At 37.7% G+C, this 18,712-nt stretch overlaps 3 protein-coding genes across 6 annotated transcripts in view; 1 reads left to right on the top strand and 2 right to left on the bottom strand.

Moving 5' to 3' along the window:
• Positions 1-964: 964 nt before the first annotated feature.
• LOC107591378 (zinc finger protein 502-like) lies at positions 965-5,999 on the top strand. Its single transcript, XM_016280537.1, has 4 exons — positions 965-1,366; positions 3,029-3,183; positions 4,189-4,270; positions 4,509-5,999. The coding sequence occupies exons 1-4, from the start codon at positions 1,093-1,095 to the stop codon at positions 5,369-5,371; spliced, it is 1,374 nt and encodes a 457-aa protein (XP_016136023.1). The 5' UTR covers positions 965-1,092; the 3' UTR covers positions 5,372-5,999.
• Positions 6,000-6,947: 948 nt separating this feature from the next.
• Positions 6,948-13,368, bottom strand: LOC107591432 (TOX high mobility group box family member 4-A-like). Its single transcript, XM_016280577.1, has 7 exons — positions 12,649-13,368; positions 12,445-12,507; positions 11,957-12,229; positions 11,792-11,872; positions 10,993-11,706; positions 7,685-7,836; positions 6,948-7,577 (listed from the first exon to the last, which is right to left on the bottom strand). Exons 1-7 carry the CDS (start codon positions 12,751-12,753, stop codon positions 7,520-7,522), a joined length of 1,446 nt encoding a protein of 481 aa, XP_016136063.1. The 5' UTR covers positions 12,754-13,368; the 3' UTR covers positions 6,948-7,519.
• Positions 13,369-15,739: 2,371 nt separating this feature from the next.
• LOC107591376 (chromodomain-helicase-DNA-binding protein 8) overlaps positions 15,740-18,712 on the bottom strand; it is a 28,659-nt gene continuing 25,686 nt past the window's right edge. For 3 of the 4 annotated variants that reach the window (XM_016280530.1, XM_016280533.1, XM_016280532.1), the window contains 6 exons: positions 17,900-18,246; positions 17,725-17,811; positions 17,512-17,613; positions 17,319-17,429; positions 16,811-16,915; positions 15,740-16,262 (listed from right to left, as the gene is read on the bottom strand). In XM_016280530.1, coding sequence (XP_016136016.1) covers positions 15,885-16,262; positions 16,811-16,915; positions 17,319-17,429; positions 17,512-17,613; positions 17,725-17,811; positions 17,900-18,246 — 1,130 coding nt within the window. In that variant the 3' untranslated portion in view covers positions 15,740-15,884. The remainder of the gene's footprint in view (positions 16,263-16,810; positions 16,916-17,318; positions 17,430-17,511; positions 17,614-17,724; positions 17,812-17,899; positions 18,247-18,712) is intronic. The other variant, XM_016280534.1, reaches the window with a different exon arrangement.

The raw sequence follows: 18,712 nt of genomic DNA on the forward strand, positions 1-18,712 counted from the left end.
ACAGATATTCATATAGTCTTAGCAGATGATACTTTTGGTACAAAATATGTTTTGGTCACGAGAGTTTACTATTTCACATAGCCTAGATATCGCAAAAGTGTCTCTGTGATGTGGTTGTGTGATTTCTTATTTTTGCCTCATTATTCTGACTTTATTTACTTTGTTCCAAATGTGGCACTTTCCACAAATAGGGTACAACAAACTTTGTATTGATATTTATTCATTCATTCATTACTTTTCAACAAATGGACAGCAAAGGAAGTCAACTTTAGGAGGTCAAACTAATTTTTATATTAGCTGTATTATTTTGTATTAATTTTCTATGGGGTTGCAGTTTTTACTGCATAAAGTTGGCATGAAATGATAACACCATATTTTCTAAAGTATCATGTTATAGACTTTTTTTTTGATCTTGTGATGTTTAATCAAAATGTTATAACTGGATCTTCCAGTGATGATAACCTCTCTTGGACTACTCCAATCATGTAGTCCGCTTAAACTCCGCCTTGCTTTCATCTGCCTCCATTTTTGAGTGCAACGCCCACATCTAAAAATCCCATTAACAACCGATGAATTTTATATTTCTTTCTCTTACGATTTGAACGTAGGCTGTCACAATATGGAAGGAAATATCCGAAAAGCTTTACCATGACTTTAAATCCCTGATTTTGCTATTTTTTTTTACAAACATCAGTGTAAAAATAGAATAAAAATATGCAATTAAAAATAATTATAAGTTTTAATAACTAAGTAATTTTTTTTAACTAAAAAGTAGGCTATGTCAGCACGTATGCAGTACAAACAAGACTTAAGGTTTGGACTACATTTCTATAAAGATACAAACTTTAAACAATGGATAATCTAAAATAAATGACCAAATAACCGACACCAAAATTTTGTGATCAACATTCCAGAAGCGACGTCTGGATTTGGCGCCACCACTGTGTACGTGCATACGTCATTGTGGAATGTCATCAGACACGCCCATTACTTCCATTTTAGCCATGTGGCTATGACCACAAACGACTGCACAATCGATCCGTTTGTTTATACATTGTAACTAATATTGTGCATGTTCAGACCGCGAGCAAAATGTCCGAGTCCGTGTCCAGGTTTCAAGCTGAGGTGGCGGCCGTTATGGAGGTGTTACTGAAGGTGGCCGTCGTGGAGATAACGAAAGTTTTCGAAGGACGCGCATTGGATTGCCATGGCTGCACGGTCGATAGAGAAGCTCAGATCAAGGACAATCTAGTGTGTGTCCCTGACATCAGGGCTCATATGGAAAGTGCATTGACTAATCTCTCTGACAAGATGGTTTGTAGCGTCGGTGTGCAAGTAGGAGAGACACTGCTGTCCCACCATCAGGGTATGTTTCTCGGCGTAAACAACAGCCACTTCCACATTTGTTGAATTCAACAGGAGTGGACCGGAAGTAGGGTCTTTCGTATGTGGCAAGCCGTTGAAGTATATATTCCTTAAAATTTACTAGTGTCTATTTTATGTCACTGGTATTTCTTTCTTTCTTTCTTTCTTATTATTGTTATTATTATAGTGGCTGGTATAGTTTAATTTTCCTAGTAACTGTTTATTAAATAGAACTTTCATCTTCTTTTGCTATTAGTCTCTATTCCAGTGGTATTTCGTTACAATTTATTAGGCTAGACCAGTGTTTCCCCACCTTTTTTTAGTCGCGGCATCCTTTGGAAATTTTAACAAACTTGTGGCACCCTACAAAATTAATTTTGTCACAATATTTGAATTTCTAACGTCGATATGGTAATTTGAAAAGAATAGATATTCGGTACAACAGGGAAGAACTGCAGAATATAATGTCATACAGATATTTTTTATATTATTAAAACATTTTGTCCATCAATGGTGGCAATCAGTAGGATAATGACTTTAATGATTATAATCTTCTAATGAAGAGACCAATTTATATGACAGATTTTAATGTAGGCTTTTATACATATGTAAATATGATTTAATTACCATTATAACTAGCTATCTCACAAATTTTTGCTCACTCAGTGTTTTTCTAAAAATATTAAAAAAGGACTTTTTACACTGCACCCCTGCTCTCGACAGACGGCACCCCAGGGAAACACCCCAGGGAAACACTGGGCTAGACAACCTAATACGTAGCACTTCATTACTTGTTACTCGTTAGACCAAATATTAGACCTACTGAACTGATATTTTAAGTAACATTTCTGCATAGTGGTATGCTAAATGTTAGTGCAACCCTGCATTGAAGTGAGTAAATGCGTATTGGTTTGTTATATAGTGTGTTCATTCAAGCCAAATGTATCTCTTTTCGTTTTTCTATCAGTATCTATTATTAGTCATCTATCTATATAAGGACTATATATGATTTGCTGATTCATGTTATACTCTAAACTGAATGACATGAGTAAATGAATTAAACTAAATGAATAGATTAAAGTCACTGTTGGAATAAGTACTCCTGTCAAATAGTTACTTATTAAAACTGAAAATGCATTATTCATTATTGGATTGCTTGAAAATAGCAAGTAACATAAAAATAAATACTGTTTAGTTTTAAGGTTAGAATGGTTTGCCATAATTTTAAAAGTAGTTGCAACAGTCTGTTGACTGATATTTCAAGGTTAAAGTCCATCTTTGCAGCAGTTTATATTGTGCAGACTATTGCTTAGTTTTCATGCAAAAATACATTTGTGCATGTGACCTTTCTTAAAACTAATAATAATTAATCATCATGATATGACTTTTTTTATATAAAATTTTTTTTTTGGCAAAACAAAGTTTATAAAGCTGTTTGTTTTTGTTTTTATTCACTTGTCCATGTAAAGCTGAGCTGATTCTCAGATTCAGGCACCTTTCAAATTCAAAAGTTCAAATGATTTTTGAAAGGACAATGTGCTCTTAAAACTCTAAATAATGTGCTTTAAGAAAGCCAGCAGCACTGTAATTGACACAGACCAGGTTTCTCATGTTTCTGAATTGTAACATATTGTATTCTTTCCCACCCCCAAACCCCATTCAGATCAGTGCACGTCCACTGAGAGAGACAAGATTTTTCTGCAGGAATCCAAAGGAGAGGAGGGGCTTTCTCCCTCTGAAGCTCTCTGCGAAGAGTCTCCAGAAGCTGTGGATTTGCAATGCATGGTTGACCTTCCATGCACTATCTTCAAAGAAACTGTAGGTCATGCTGATTTTTTACTTTATCTTATTAGGTTTAAATGAAATGTTCAACTTTGATGAAATAATATTCATTACACATCTTAGATTTCAAACCTGAAATTGAAATTCATTTATCAATATCTTTTACAAAACATTTGCATGTTCACAGTTTTCTGGTGTCATTTATTGGTTATATGACGTGCAAGTAAATGGATCAAATATTTGATATTCAAACATTCACACTTGTAATTATTATTGCTATTATTATTATTATTATTATTATTATTGTTACTGATTGTTATTATTATTATTGTAGCTAATTCTAAAAATGAAGACCGGAACATTTCTGTTGTAAATGACAAGGGTGCTGTAAAATAAATGTTATTTTATAATAATTAAAATAATGTGTTTTAAACTACAATTTTCAGGACTAATATTTGTCTTAAATTCTTCAATTTAAAACATTCAAACCATGAGGTTATTTAATATTTCTCATTCTTTTATTTTGGCAAAAGGCTGGTGAAATGCTTTAAACTTCTCACTCCAAAAATGTTGGAGATTATGTTGGCAGTGTGTAAATAAAGTAAAGCTAGCACATGTTGCATTTCATGCAGAGCTAGAGTTCACTGCATTTAATTTGAACCGAGACTCTGAAAACACTTAATTACGATTTGCCAGTGCTTTACTCAGAAACAAGCAGCGCGTAAGACCATACAGTTATATAATTAAGTCAAAGATTTAAATTTAAGTAATGTAAAAACTACATTGTGATTATTGTGCAATCCCATTTATTTATTTTTGTTTTATATTGAATATCATTTATTAAAAGCTTTTCATAACCTCATGAACCTCCTGCAGTTCCCTCACGAAACCCCATTTGGGAACCATGACATTGAGTAAAAATGGATTAATATAATGTAAATGCAAAAGAAAAATATTGCAATCTGTTGTAGTATGTTAACTTTGTAATTTCTGTTTCTTTTGCCTTACTGACCAAGTCACATGTATTGTATACTGTTTTAGGGGATTGGTGGGGGAGACGGCTTAATTCATGAAGTGCCATGGACAGATGACATAAAGACACCAGAGATAATTCAGGAAAATGGTACGAGGAAACCAGACATGCTTGATTCATAATCATTTATATTTAAAAGTGTTTTACTGTACAAAGCTAATCAACTATACTGAACTACATGAGTTAAATGCATAAATTGTAGTTTTTCTATCCGGAAATAAACCCTTTGATGCTCCTGTAATTGAATGTTTTATTAAAAAAAAAAAATAGTAAAGAATTAATACATTTTTTGTGAGACTGAAATACATTTAACCTTTTTTATTTTTAGGTCTTCAGGGACTTGAGGAATCCTCTTCACACTCTGTAGTCGATCCAGAGTCTCATCCGTTCAGCTCTGTTTTAGGTGGCATTCCCAGTGTAGACCTTTCCACCGACACTATGAGCCAGTGGGACCTTGGCCTTATGGAAGTCAGTTCTTTGCCATCTGTTGAAAAGTCACCTCTCACAGAACCTCCGCAGTCCAGCAAAACCCCAGCGGAGGCCACTGAACTCAGCCAGGCATCAGGTAACAGTGCTGAGAATGCCAAGAAGGTGCGTTTCCAGCTAAGCCAAACGCCGTTCGATTGCAAACTGTTACGGCCTTGCTCTGTGCAGCTTGTGAATCTCCTGATCCCGTCAAGTGCGCAAAGGCCAAACGGTTCCAACAGAAAATGCTTCTCTACACCCAAAGACCTGCGAACCCATCAGCGTGTCCATACGGGACGTCGGCTGTGCTGCTTTAAAGATTGCGGGAATGGCATTTGGCGCCTACAGGGTGTTCTCACACACGGACATGCTTATGCCTGCAAAATCTGCGGCAAGAAGTTCAAACGCAAGAAGATCCTGAAGCGGCACGAGCGATTTCATACAGGCGAAAAGCCGTATTCGTGCAGGAGGTGTAAAAAGACATTTGCCCTGAGGAAAAGCTTGCGAAGACACGAGCGCTTCCACACTGGAGAGAGACCTCACATCTGCCTGCACTGCAGGAAAGGCTTCCGTCTCAAAAACAATTTGAAGGCTCATCTGCGCTTTCACACAGGTGAAAAGCCCTTCATTTGCAACCTGTGCTCGAAGGGTTTTAGGATCCACAAGAACCTTGAGAAACACAGGCTCACTCACGCGGCGCCAGTTAGCTTTCGAAGTCTTAACTGACAAACGTTGTGTGTGACCTAAACCAAAGGCCACATTTCTACCTCACATCAGAACCACTGTATCCAGGCGGTAAATATAGCACACAATGGCAGTAAGAACGTCAGGGCAACTCATTTTGTGTTCCGTTATGTCATATTGCAAATGTTTCTGGACAGTTTTCTTCTATTGTAATCTCTGCCCCCGACTGCGTCTGTGCTAATACTATACAAACGTTTTATTCTTCATTAGGATCTTGCCCCCCAAGTGTAAAGTGTAACACATACAGGGCTTTTAGAGGGCACAGTCATGCAGTCCAATACAAGTATGACTGATTCTTGCTTGATGTAAATACTAAAATCATAATTCTAGGATGGTTTTATACTCTTTATTTTTCAACGAATTACTTTATCTTCTGTCATAACACTTTTAACAACCTAAACCTTTTAACTTGCTTGTCTGGACCCATTCAAGTGGGTTAATGTGTGGTTGAACACTGGAGACGATTGGATGCTGCAGGATTCACAGGGCTTTATATGTCTTTGTAATCCTTTTTGAAGTGATTTGTACTTTACAGAGATTTTTAAAACTTCACTTTCTTAGCACGCTTTGTTCACTTTAAGCTGATTTTAAAAAAAAATGCTGTAACACTACTGCTTGCATTTTTATGTCTTTTAAATGTGCTTTTTTAAATTTTAATGTGATATCTTTGTTTGGACCAAGCAAACATTTTTCTTTAAATCTTAAATTGCCGGAGATTTTTTTTTTTTTTTATAAACTTGAATTTTAATTTTTTTTATTTTTAACCAGCTATGCTTTGTCAATCACTTGTTTTTAGTTTGATATAAAAAAAAACAAGCAAACAAACATGTAGTAACTTAGATTTGTGAGTTTGTAACCAACAAAAGAAATGGTTTCACTATACTTTATTTTTCCATTCTCATCCTCGTAGCCATTGACAAACATGTAGTTTCTTTTTGAATAAACAATAACCTTGTCTTTGTTTACTGGGCTGATGAAAGGAGCAACCATATCTCATTTCTTGCTATTGAGTAATGCAACTTGACTCAGTAACGAGACCAGTATGGACAGTGATCTCAATTGAAAAATTGTTCCATAAGTGCAATGGAGAAAAAAATGTTGGGATCTTTGATGAAAAAGCAATTGTATTTGTTCCTTCAAAGTAACCTTGCACTTGAACTGATTTATCTAGATGAGGGTTCGTGACGAATATTGATTAAATGCTAATAACTAAATCATCCTTTTATATATATATATAAAAAATAATCAAATTGATTTAAAATAACCAAAATAAAACACACAAAGGACATTTTATTGCATTTTGTTTAATGGTCATGTAACCATTAACTCACTATGGCTATGTGAATGTTAAAATATACACTTGTTAGTTTAAAGGGAAGAAAAAGATTGTGAATCATATTGAACAAAAAATATGTTTTGTGAACAAAAAAGCACTTGTTTATATATTTAAAAAAAACGTAATTCTACCATATTGGCTTCTATACTATATTTTATCTGAATATATTTTTGACTAGTCATCAGTAGACAGACACCTTTTATAGTGCACTAAAAACACTTAATTTCAAAGTTGTCGGTTAGCAATGACTTCAGAAACAAACCATTTTGGCTGCCTTTTATTAATACTTGAATAATTTCTGTAACTAAAAAAAAAAGTCAGCAAAACCCCATAACTAAGGCAAAAAGATTTGACATGAGAGCACTTCTGAACACTGATCTAAGATACTGTCAGTACAACATGAGAAAATTGCATTAAACAAAAAAAATAATAGAATTCCAGAATGATTGTATTACTTGAGATTCACTAACACTCAAATTTTTCATCATAATCAAAACTACTATATTTGAATATAACACAAAGGTTTGGATTTTGTCCCACTTTAACACATCACTAGAAACACACATAAAAAAATAAATCACTGGAGCAAAACAAAGTCTAAATAAAGTACTACAATCACATAGGTCCTTTTCTGACAATTTCAGTGTGGAAAACAAGCTGGGGAGTGATTTTTTCATGCCTTAGCTATTTACAACAAAAACACTACACCTTCACTCAGAAACCCAGTAAACGTCTGTTGTTCACATAAAAAGACATCCAGGCATGTTAAGGACCAGAAACAGGAGGATTCTCATTTATTTGACGGTGGCTGAGTTCTGGCTCTTGATTGAACACCAGGCCATGAAAATATCCCTGTTAAGAGAGTAAATAGTGAAATTAGCATGTTAATCTGGCCATACAAAAACCATCTTACAAATAAAAAAATGTTTTAAACAAGCACATGCACACAAAAAACAAACCTGCAGTGTGTTGCCACACATTCATTGCTGCAATACTCTTTATCCCAGTCTCGACTCTCCACAGCAGGGTTTGTACATCCAGCACGGACACAGAGATTTGTAGGAGGAGCTGAAGAGGAGGCCTCAGGAGCAACACTTACCTCCATCTCCATCTGAAAAAGAAGGGATAAAACATCTCTGAAGAACATAACTTGTGTTTGAACTTTTAATATTTTCCTTTATGGCTGTTACTAATAAGTTCAATTACAGTAGCTCTTAATAGTAAAATAATAGTCACCCAAAAATAAAAACTCAGTTGCCTTTGACTTCCATTGTACTTTTGGTTCATACAACAGAAGTTTGTATGAAGTGGGAACTGAAACTCTTCGGTGACCACTTTTCTTCTTTAGAACATAATAGAAGATATTTTAAAGAACAAAGTCATACAGTGGTGTGGTACAGAGGTCATACAGGGGTAACTTCCTGAGTAAGTACTATAGTGTGAAGCATCGTTGAAGAAACTAACCAACTATGTACTCGGGTCTGTTTCCTGAAACTGCTGTAAAATGGTTGTTTAAACCATGTTGGTTGAACAATATAGGATTGCCATTAATGACATCATGCACAGGTGGTGGAACCACATAAGATTGCGACGCTATATGCAAATGTTCATTTGAACTATGGTTTCAGGTAGGGATGCACCGATACCACTTTTTCCAGTACTCGCCCGATACTTTTATTTTTGGTACTTGCCGATACCAAGTACCGATACCAATATTTTCACTGCATTTGTAAATTTTTCAAATATTGGGTACAGAAACCAAAAGAGTATGTATAATGTTAGTTGGTTAACTTCATTTATCAAATAAATACAGTTAAACCTAAATTTATTCAGACACCTTCAACATTTCTCATATTATCACAGTTTATTCGCTATAGTTTAGAAAATGGAAATAAAATATGACAAGAACTCAGAGTTAAACTGTGTCAGAACAAATTCAGCTTGATAATGTTAGATAACTTTGATAGAAAGGTATGTAATGGATTACAATCAACTAAAAATTATTCAGACGGCTGTTATTATGACAGTATTTACACAACTATCAATACTTAGTCGCACAACCCTTAGCCTTAATGACAGCCTGTAGTCTCCTGGGCATGCTGTCATCCAGGTTCATGCAAACCTGAACTTCAATGTTTTTTCCCCAGACTCGGTCGGAATAATTTTTGGTCCCCAATTTTACTGGTAGTCCACTGTATGAATAATTTTTGGGTATGATTTGTCACAGTTTACTTTATTTTGCTATCCTCACTTACATAAATGAACTATAGTGTCCTGCACCCACTATTAAAAAAATATAAAAAATTATATCAGCTCTCTGAATACATTTTAGGTTTGACTGTATATCCTTCGGTTATTTTCACACTTAATTATGCCCATTAAAATGTATTTTTACAAGTTTTTGTTACTTTCACTGTTCATTTTTTTGCTCTGTGGTACATCCTCTTTAATTTAATAGCATTAGAGCTGCTCCATTGCAGCGGCTTAGTACTGTAATCACGCGCTTTGCTGTAATAATGCAGGGAACCACTCACAATAAATCTCCTAACGGTGATATTTTCAGAAATAGAAGTCGCGTTTTTTCATCTGAAATGTGCTGCGATTTATATTCCAAAGCTATTCATATAACCCAGAAACACTCAAGCAAGCAAAGCACGCGCAACTACCGTTAAGTAACTTGTGCATTGTTTTACTTACTTGTTTTTGACATATCCGACCGAACTACAAACTTTCCAGTGATGTCTGTGAGAAAGGTATATTCCCTCGACAAGCTTGTGCATCTGCGCCGCCACACGCTCAATCCACTCAGCGTGCTTTGTTTATCAGCTTGCGCACATCAGCTATACAGGCGTTAATACTGAATGTTTAACTTATATTCATTGCATACAAATACTTCGTAGTAAACATCCTTAACTCCATTCTGCTGTCTGTTGTTCTGTTGTCTGTGTTTCTTTGTCTGAATATGGGGCTTATCACATGGTGTGTGGTATCGGTGTTTGGTATCGGGGCATTTGAACGAATACGAGTACAGGAGCTCAGTATCGGTGCATCTCTAGTTCAGGAAACACAGAAACCATAGTTGGGTAATGACACTTTCGGAAAAAGCTTTGAAACAACGCATGTCAATTAGGGCTGGTCGATATAGCTAAAAAATGTATCAACGATATGTTTCATATCGTTCAGTATCGATAATTATTGATATTTTTTAAAACCTTAAAAAAAAAATTAAAAAAAAAAGTTTAAATTTAACTTTTTAAATTAGCCCAATTTATTGAGACGAACAACAAATATTTTTAATATTTAATAACTTTATATTTAATAATTTTAATAACTTAATTTAGTTAATTTTTTTAAACAATCACATCACATCTCTAATGTTTTATATGCAGATTAAATAGGTAATCTTTTGGCTTGTCTCCCGAGGCCACAGGAGGGCGCAATGAGCAAAATAACGCAGCAAATTTAAATCGTCAACGCAAAGAAATAACGGTCTATAAAAAAAAACGTGCGTTACATCTAAATTAACTGATATAGATCAAATATAATTTCGTAAATTAGATAAACAATTATGAACAAAACAGCATCATGTATTTATGCATTGCTTAATACAAAGAGCCGAATCACACAGATTGCATTTAAAAACATGACACAGTGAAAAGGAATAAACCTCCACAAATTCGTGACGTATTTTCTAAAAGTTTAAACTGTTTTAACTTTGCATGGCTACATCTCTTGTGTGAGACGTGAGTGCAGCAGTCATATTTGTCCATCTAAAAAATGCGCTGAATCTGTCTGAATGGCTTGGTTTCGGTTTTCAACTAATCAAGATCTTCTCTGCATTGAGCTTCTATATGTCGCTAATATTTTGAATGCATAACACAGCAGCGGCGCGTCTCGTGGTGTAGACTGACAAAACATTAAAATGCAACGTCACTTACATCATTATCACTGCATATCATGCGCCACTGATGATGCTCCCTGACGCACTCCTAACATTCAAATGCAAATGTTTATTTTAAATTAGACTAATATAAATTTTTTTATTCACAATCTCATCACAGGCAGGCACAGCACTCAATTCAGCATGTGTTCGTGTGTGCTGTCTGCGTCACTCATAGCACGTGCCTATATCGTGCACTATATCGAAAATTTTTATATCGTTATCGAAGAAGGTGTACCGTCGACAAATATTGATACCGTTTTATCACCCAGGCCTAATGACAATTTTCATTTTTAGGTGGACTATCCCTTTAAGGGAAAAACAAACCTCTTCGGGTTCCTCCGTCACAGCCTCATCCGTCCCAGTGACCAACTCCTCTCTGGGCTCTTCAACTTGCACCTCAACAGGGGCAGGATGTGCTGAGGCCGAGATGGTGGTTGAGGCAATAACAGGATTAGCACTTGTAGCTGTAGTAACAATAATCGGTGTGGAGAGGTCGGAGTGTAAAGAAGCGGGGACAATCTTTATCTGAAGAGGTGGAGGTGGTGTAGCCGTGACAGCCACGGAGCCTCCTGCCCCTCCACGGGGCTTGGCCTGAAGCGGAGGCGGGGCTTGTGTTTGTACCATCTGCTGCAGACGTGGTGGCGGTGGGGTGCCCTGCATCTGCTGCAGCGGTGGAGGCTGTCGTCCAGCAACAGCCGGCTGCACGGCACGCAATGCGGCTGGAATCACCGTCACCATGGACGTGGGGATCTGGTGGATCTGAGAACCTCCCAGCATCTGTTTGGAGATGATGATTTTTGTGACAGTGGGGGTCAGGGGCTGGCTGATGGCCAAGGGTAGAGAGCCCGTGCGGGAACGGGTGGTGACTTGAGGCCCGTCGAGGATGATATTGGAGGCGCAGATGTTGGTGATGGTGTTCTGCTCAGGGATGGGTGTCAGCCGTGGACGGGCAGGGGCAGCAGGAGCAGAAGTGACGGGTGCGGGACAGGGGACAGAGGGAGGAGTAGAAGGAGCACTATCCTCCACCTCAGTAGATGACTGATGAGAAACAAAGAAAAGAAAGAAAGAAATAAGACTGGAAATCAAAAATCCACAGAGGACGAACCAGAAACAATTCACTCACTTTTGAGAGTTGATTTGCTCTGTAGGCTGCTAACGCCTTCAGATACTCTTTCTTGGCTGCATCCGTTTTCCTTTTGTAAACCTGAAATGTTTATTAAAAACTAAAAAAATGGGAATCATACAGTTCCAAATACAATTCCTCTCTTTTAAAACTTCTAAAACTTCCCCCCCGCTGGTTAATCACACCCATACTCAGGTGCTCTATGCCCTGAGATGATGGATTCATGAAAGCAGAAGCAAAAGAGGGATCATTCCCCCCTACCACAGGATTACTGGCAAGACTATTTCCAACTCCAGAAGCACTCGAGGTCTCAGCCTGTTCAGCCAGCTCTCCAAAATGGGCTTCCACATCTTCAATGGTGAGCGCAGAATCTGGATCCAAGGAGATCGGTGGGATTTCAAACTCTTCATCACCCAGACAGGGTGTATGGAATGTTTTCTACAATAAAAATAAATAAATAAAGTTAATATAAAATAGTGTATAATTTCAAAACAAAACATAGATAAATATAAAAATGTATTACATCAATATTATTTTTTTAAATGTCATTGTATATACAGAGTTATATATAGAGAGAGAGAGTTCAGAATATAGAACTCAGAATTCTAGAATTTAGAATATAGAACGGTTACTTGATGTTTGTGTAGCACTACCTCAGATGACCAATGATGACCAGGTCCACTGATGGTCAGGTATGAATCATTGCCACCTGCGAACTATAAAAGCATAGGTTAAAATGAGTATTATTAACTGCATGCACACGGATAGATCAAAGCTACACTAAATTACTGCAATAATAAACAATGTATAGTTCATTAAACTGAAGATATTTTACTACACAAAGGTGCCAGATTTACCTTGTTCACCGGATCATATCCACTGTAAGACGAGTTATCCATGAACTCGGAATCAACATGTTGACCAGTCCCGTCAGAGAGATCCGAGTAAAAATTCAAATCCATGAGGATAATACGAAGATCTCCTGATATCAGAGGAGCGGCTGAGCTTGTAACAATCCAAGAGCAACAAATAACAAAAAATCAACAGGCCAAGTCATCTAAGAAAAAAAAAATGCGATTCACCACAAGAAAAGAACCAAGAAAGGCAGCACCATGTTCTCGGTATTGTCCAGAATATGGTATGTGTTGCTCGATTGAACAATGCCAATAAACCTCATCAGGCGATCCAACACGCAGCGCAAGTATAACTAGATTTGTTTTATAGGTATATATAAAAACGTTATAAGAGTGGTAAGTTAGATACACGCTTACCAATTCAGCCAGCCAACAGCAGCTAACGTTAACCGGCTAAATGGTGCTAGTTCACAGATGTGTTGCTGTTAAACCCAACATGAGGTTTCATTCATATCACAGGCCTCGCGGAGAAAGACTTCTGGTATTTCCTATATGTAATACCCAGCGTCTTATTAAACAGCATTATAAACTATATATTCTTAATACATATTCAAATGTAATGAACAAAGTTTGCTTTAGAGTTGCACTAGCAGACAGTTGCTGCAATTGCTAAAAATGGACCGATTCGATCGCTACTCTGCTACGTTTGTCTGTTTGCATTCACAAGTCCGATTAATCGCACTCCGATCAGACCAAAAAGGAAACAATTTTTTGCTGAAAATATTTAATGTAGCTCAAACGTTGTTTATAACTGGTAAAACACCATACATTTATTATTTTTCTTCATTATGTATTTACAATTCAATAGCCACCACAAATTATTTTCTACGCTGCTGCTACAATGTCACATGGCAGCCGTTACTTTGATCAGCCATGGTAAAGGTGCACCAATCACGGTCGCTTATGATTACTGGAGAAGGAATCTTATTTAATCATTTTTTTTAGAGATTGAAGCAGTGTTGTTCCATTTTTACATAAAGAGCCAATACTCGCACATGTTTACAATAAGACAAAAATTGTCCTGTGATTTGAATGCATCTCTAAAAGTGCCGGGTTCGATTGACGTCAGAGTTCGGTTCGTTTGGATGATGTGAACGCTGTCTTCCGAACTCCGGTCCGCTTGAAAAGGGTGGTCTGGGGTACGGTTCGCCGTTGATGTGAACGCAATCTCGGAAGTGAACCGCTATTAATGACGTATTATTTGATTAAAATGTGTGTGTGTGTGTTTCACTCACTTTCCTGCCGAGCATGACTGACGCGCTGCAAACAGAGAGCTGTATATCTCATTTCTGTTTGCCTTCAGCGTTCTTTAGAGCATTTGCAGTACATTTGCCGTTATGTACCGAAGCTTTGTAAACAAAACGAACGGTCCAAAAACGTAACTATATAAAAGTGCAGAGAGGAATGTTATGCATTTGCTGCCTTCTCCTGCGCCGTCGTTACTAAGCAACGGGGTAAACAGCTGCTGGCTTGATGACGCAAACGAACCACGGTTCGGACCCAAATAAAATCATATGAACGCAGTCCAGCGGGGGCAGGAGGAGGGGGAGCAATCGAACTCGGGTTCGGAACAGGCAAGCGAGCCAAGTGTGAAAGCAAAGATTTCTGTTATCTGTGGCCCCATGTGCCCCTAGAGGAAAATCTTTTTTTTTTTGGCCTATTACTAACCTGCATTACAATCCATTTTTGTCCCCTTCATATACTTCCTATTGGTTAAAATTACACTCAAACCTTTTAAATATTGACATTATTACGGTTTCTTTTACTTTTTGAAGTAAATATAGGGCTATATGATATTAATACTCCTTTGAGCTTTCCGTTTTTGCCATGTCCCTAGGTGCTATGCACTATCCTTCTCTAAAAAATGCTTTAAAAGCAGCATTTTTTTCTTGTGAATGTTTAATAACGTTTTTAATGAATTTCTAGTCTCTTCGATGTTCTAATTTTCGCTTGTTATTCTGTCTTGTGCAATATCCCACTGGAAGTGACATTTTTGATGGATAAAGCAACAGTAAACATGGTTTATAATATTTAGTGTCACTTTAAAACAAGCCATTCTGATAGATAAAACTGAAAATGATTTGTTTGTACGGAAGTTAGCAAAATGTCTAAAATGACTCGTTAGCCAGTCCCTCAGTGGTTTGTATCTTTCATAGAAATACTTTGAAAAAATTGCAAGCATTCACTTCCAGATACAGAGCTCAAAAGGCACCACACAACAACAACCTATTTGTCTCATACTAAATACTGACTGTTATCTCTGGCGGATAACCATGACAAAATAGTCAAACGTGATTTACCTCCAGCACAGTAGGGGGTCAAGAAGTATTAACCCTGCAGCACATACTGAATGTCTGGGATTTTTTTATTCTCTATTGGGTCTTGCAATGCCTTGGTCAACCTTATTCTAAATTGGTGATTTAATGTGTTATGCATGTGTAAACTAAATTCATCAAAACAATAATTGAAGACTATATTTTATGATGCCTCATCCAAGTATGAAATATGAAAGAAAATGAACTTGCTCTTCTACTCAGCATGTATTTCAAGAAGTCAATAAAAATGGGCATGAGTAGTCATTATTCAAATAAATACCAACACTTGATGAAAAGAATTCAACCGACATCAGTTTGCACTGTAGACTGCTATTCATATTTATATCACAGAGACAGTTGGAGTCAGTTATTGAAACGGGAATAAACGCATAATTTTTTGCATCATTGCAGGCATAAGACCAACTCTACTTTGTACAATACAGCCATCATCTGTCTAACATTGGGCACCACGATGGCTCAGCTCAGTGCATGACTATGGATCCTCAGCACACTGTTAAACAGTTCAGCCAGAGGGAGTGAGACAAACAGCTCCTTCCTTTCCCAGCCAATAAAGGATGAAAGGGGCTTACTGTGGGTATGCGAGACATGAAATTGATATATTTCATCCATCTGGAATTAATATTTTGCACAATGTGCTGAACGAGGTGTAAAGGAAAAAAAAAGCGCCTATATCTTTCCTACACAAAACAGTCAAGTACAAATCCAACCCAAGAAAAAAATAAATCTGTTACTCCATATTTTAAGCAATAACATCAATAATAATTATAAAAATAATGAAGGCAGAATATAATAAAATAAAAGACTGTCATGATCTCGGTTTACTACATCTAACATGAGATTTGGTCAATCCTCGGAGCTTGAGGAAGAGTCTGAATTCTTCGGTGCCATGATGACATCATCCAAAATGGCCTCTCTGTCTGAGCTATCATAGCCACCTTGTGACAAACTGTCACCTCCGTCCAGATCAAGAGCGCTCGGCTCCATCTTCACATCGTAGGTTGGAGTAAGGAAGTGGTGAGATGACGTGAGGTGACTGCCGTCCTCCAGGTCCTCGTCGTCCATCATGTATGCGCCGTCAGACACTAACGTCTCGCCTTCGCCGCCTCCCAGGAGAGGGTCATTAATCTGCATGGAAGGGGTGGAGAGGTAATGTCGACTCTTTTTGGGGATTGAAGCGTGGGGACTCAACAGTCTGTGGAATAAACTCTCAGGCAAGAAGCCCTGAGATTGAAGAGAAGGGTCAGATTAAATTCCAGAAAAATAACCACTGACTGCGATTGACCTAAAATACACTATACAACCAGGGTAGATGAAGATGATAACCATAAACACACTGAGCTAATGTGTGACCCTGGACCACAAAACCAGTCTTAAGACATCTGAAAACTGAATAAATAAGCTTTCCATTGATGTATGTTTTGTTAGGATAGGACAATATTTGGCCGAGATACAACTATTTGAAAATCTGGAATCTGAGGGTAATATTGTGATATCTGCAATATTGAGAAAATCGCCTTTAAAAGTTGTCCGAATGAAGTCCTTAGCAATGAATATTACTAATCAAAAATGAAGTTGATATATTTACGGTAGGAAATTTGCAAAATATCTTCATGGAACATGATCTTTACTTAATATCCTAATGATTTTTGCCATAAAAGAAAAATCGATCATTTTGACCCATACAATGTATTTTTGGCTATTGCTACAAATATACCCCAGCGGCTTAAGACTTGTTTTGTGGTCCAGGGTCACATATAGGAGACACTAACCGAATTGCGAACAGTCTCAGACCATTCTGGTGCTACAACGTGGTCCGGATTCTCCTCCAGGTGCTCTCTCAGGTCCTGTAGTAAAGGCCCGTATATTCCACCAAACTAAAGAGAGTATAAAACGGAGTGTAAGACCAACTGCACTCAACTTCAAAATATATCAAGAACAGTAAAAGTCCCATGTACAACAGTGTGAACTGTTGTTTCATGGAAATGGCATACACTACCATTAAAAAGTTTGGTCAGTAAGATTTCAAGGAAGTCTCTAATGCTCAGCAAATCATTATTTGATATATAAAAAAAATAAATAAAAAAAAGTACTTTTCAGCAGCCATTATTCCAGTCTTCAGTGTCACATGAGCCTTCAGAAATCATTCTAATATGCTGACTTGGTGCTCAAGAAAAAGTTCTTATTACCAATGTTAAAAACAGTTGTTCTGGTTACTTTTTGTAGTCTAAAAGGGAAAAGGTGATAATTATGGCAGAATGGTCAAATGTATTCCCTCACCTTCTTGCCTGTCCTTATGTCTATGACCTTCACTCTCTCACTGCCAGTAAGTGCTGCTCCTTTCTCTACCCTCTTCCTCCTCCTCTTCCTTTTGGTCCGGTTCACCAGTACCTGCAACAAAGAGAAACATTTTTAGCGGTGTCAGTCCAAGAAGAACTCAGAAAAGAGAGTTCAACCTGAGTTTTGCACTTACTTCTAACATGTCTCCCTCCACTTCATAATCTGGGTTTTCTTTGAGCCAGTTAGGAAGGTCCCTTCTGCGGGGAGCATGGAGAACCCCTTCAGCATCTACCAGCTAAATGTAAAAAAAACAAAAAAAACATTATAAAGCTGGAAATACTTATAATGCACCAATGTAAACTGAAAGGTTACTTTTGGGCAAATTTATAAGACTGCATTTCTGTACCTCGTGGTCCTTTCTCTTTTTGCGTGCACTCCCTTCACCGTTTGGCATGAGAGCCTGCTTAGAAAATGTCAACTTCAGCCCCTCCTCCTAAACGAAGTGAAACAAATGCAAAAATGAAACAAAGCAGACATTTAAGAGACAGTAGAGGTTCATGAATGTCTGAACACCACCTCACCTTTAGGAGTTTTACTGTGAACTCTGATTCTTGGCCTTCAAGAGCTTCTGCAGACACGGCAGTGTTGCTTTTGCGTGCCACTCGGGGGTAACCTAGGCCATCTCCGAGGTCATGCTCTTCAGCTGTAGCATTGAGCTGTATGTCAGAGACGTAGCGTCGACCTGACGGCCAGTGCCCCTTTAGAACCAGCGAGCAGAGGTTGTCTATTCGGTTTATCAACACACGGTCTTTGGGCCAATCAACTCTCAGAGGGTCAGTGAGGGACTCGGGTGGGGCGCCTTCTTGAGATGGTGTGAGGGAGAGGATGCTGTTTTCTTCATCGCCATCGCACATCTTAAGAGCTGCTGCTAAGAGATCAGAATCATTCTAGTTACAAATCACGTTCAAATCATCCCAAATTAACCATTATTAAAAACAATGCTCAGTGAAGATCAGAATGATTAAGAAAATAGCTCATAGATTTTTATGTTCTATGGAAGACAAAGTCATACAGGTTTGACATTTTGAAAATTTAGATTTTTAGGTAAACTAATCCTTAAAACTCAAGTAACAGAAACAATGCGAGTTAGTAAGTTCATTTCTGTGAATTAGTTCAAACTCAGTGAATTGTGTAACGAAATGGATTAAAAAATCTGATTCAGCAAATTTAGTCACTCAAATGTCAAAGTTCCTACGTGGTCGGCGCCGATAGCCTTGTGGGCAGCGCATGGCAGTTGTGCTTCGGGTGTCCCGAGATCGAATCCCGCCTCGTGGATCTTTCCCGTTCCCCCCCCCCCCCCCCCCCCCCCCTCCCCCCCCCCCCCCCCCTCTCCC

This window comes from Sinocyclocheilus grahami, unplaced genomic scaffold (assembly GCF_001515645.1).
Source record: "Sinocyclocheilus grahami isolate Dianchi unplaced genomic scaffold, SAMN03320097.WGS_v1.1 scaffold141.1, whole genome shotgun sequence".
In the NCBI taxonomy this organism is placed as follows: domain Eukaryota; kingdom Metazoa; phylum Chordata; class Actinopteri; order Cypriniformes; family Cyprinidae; genus Sinocyclocheilus; species Sinocyclocheilus grahami.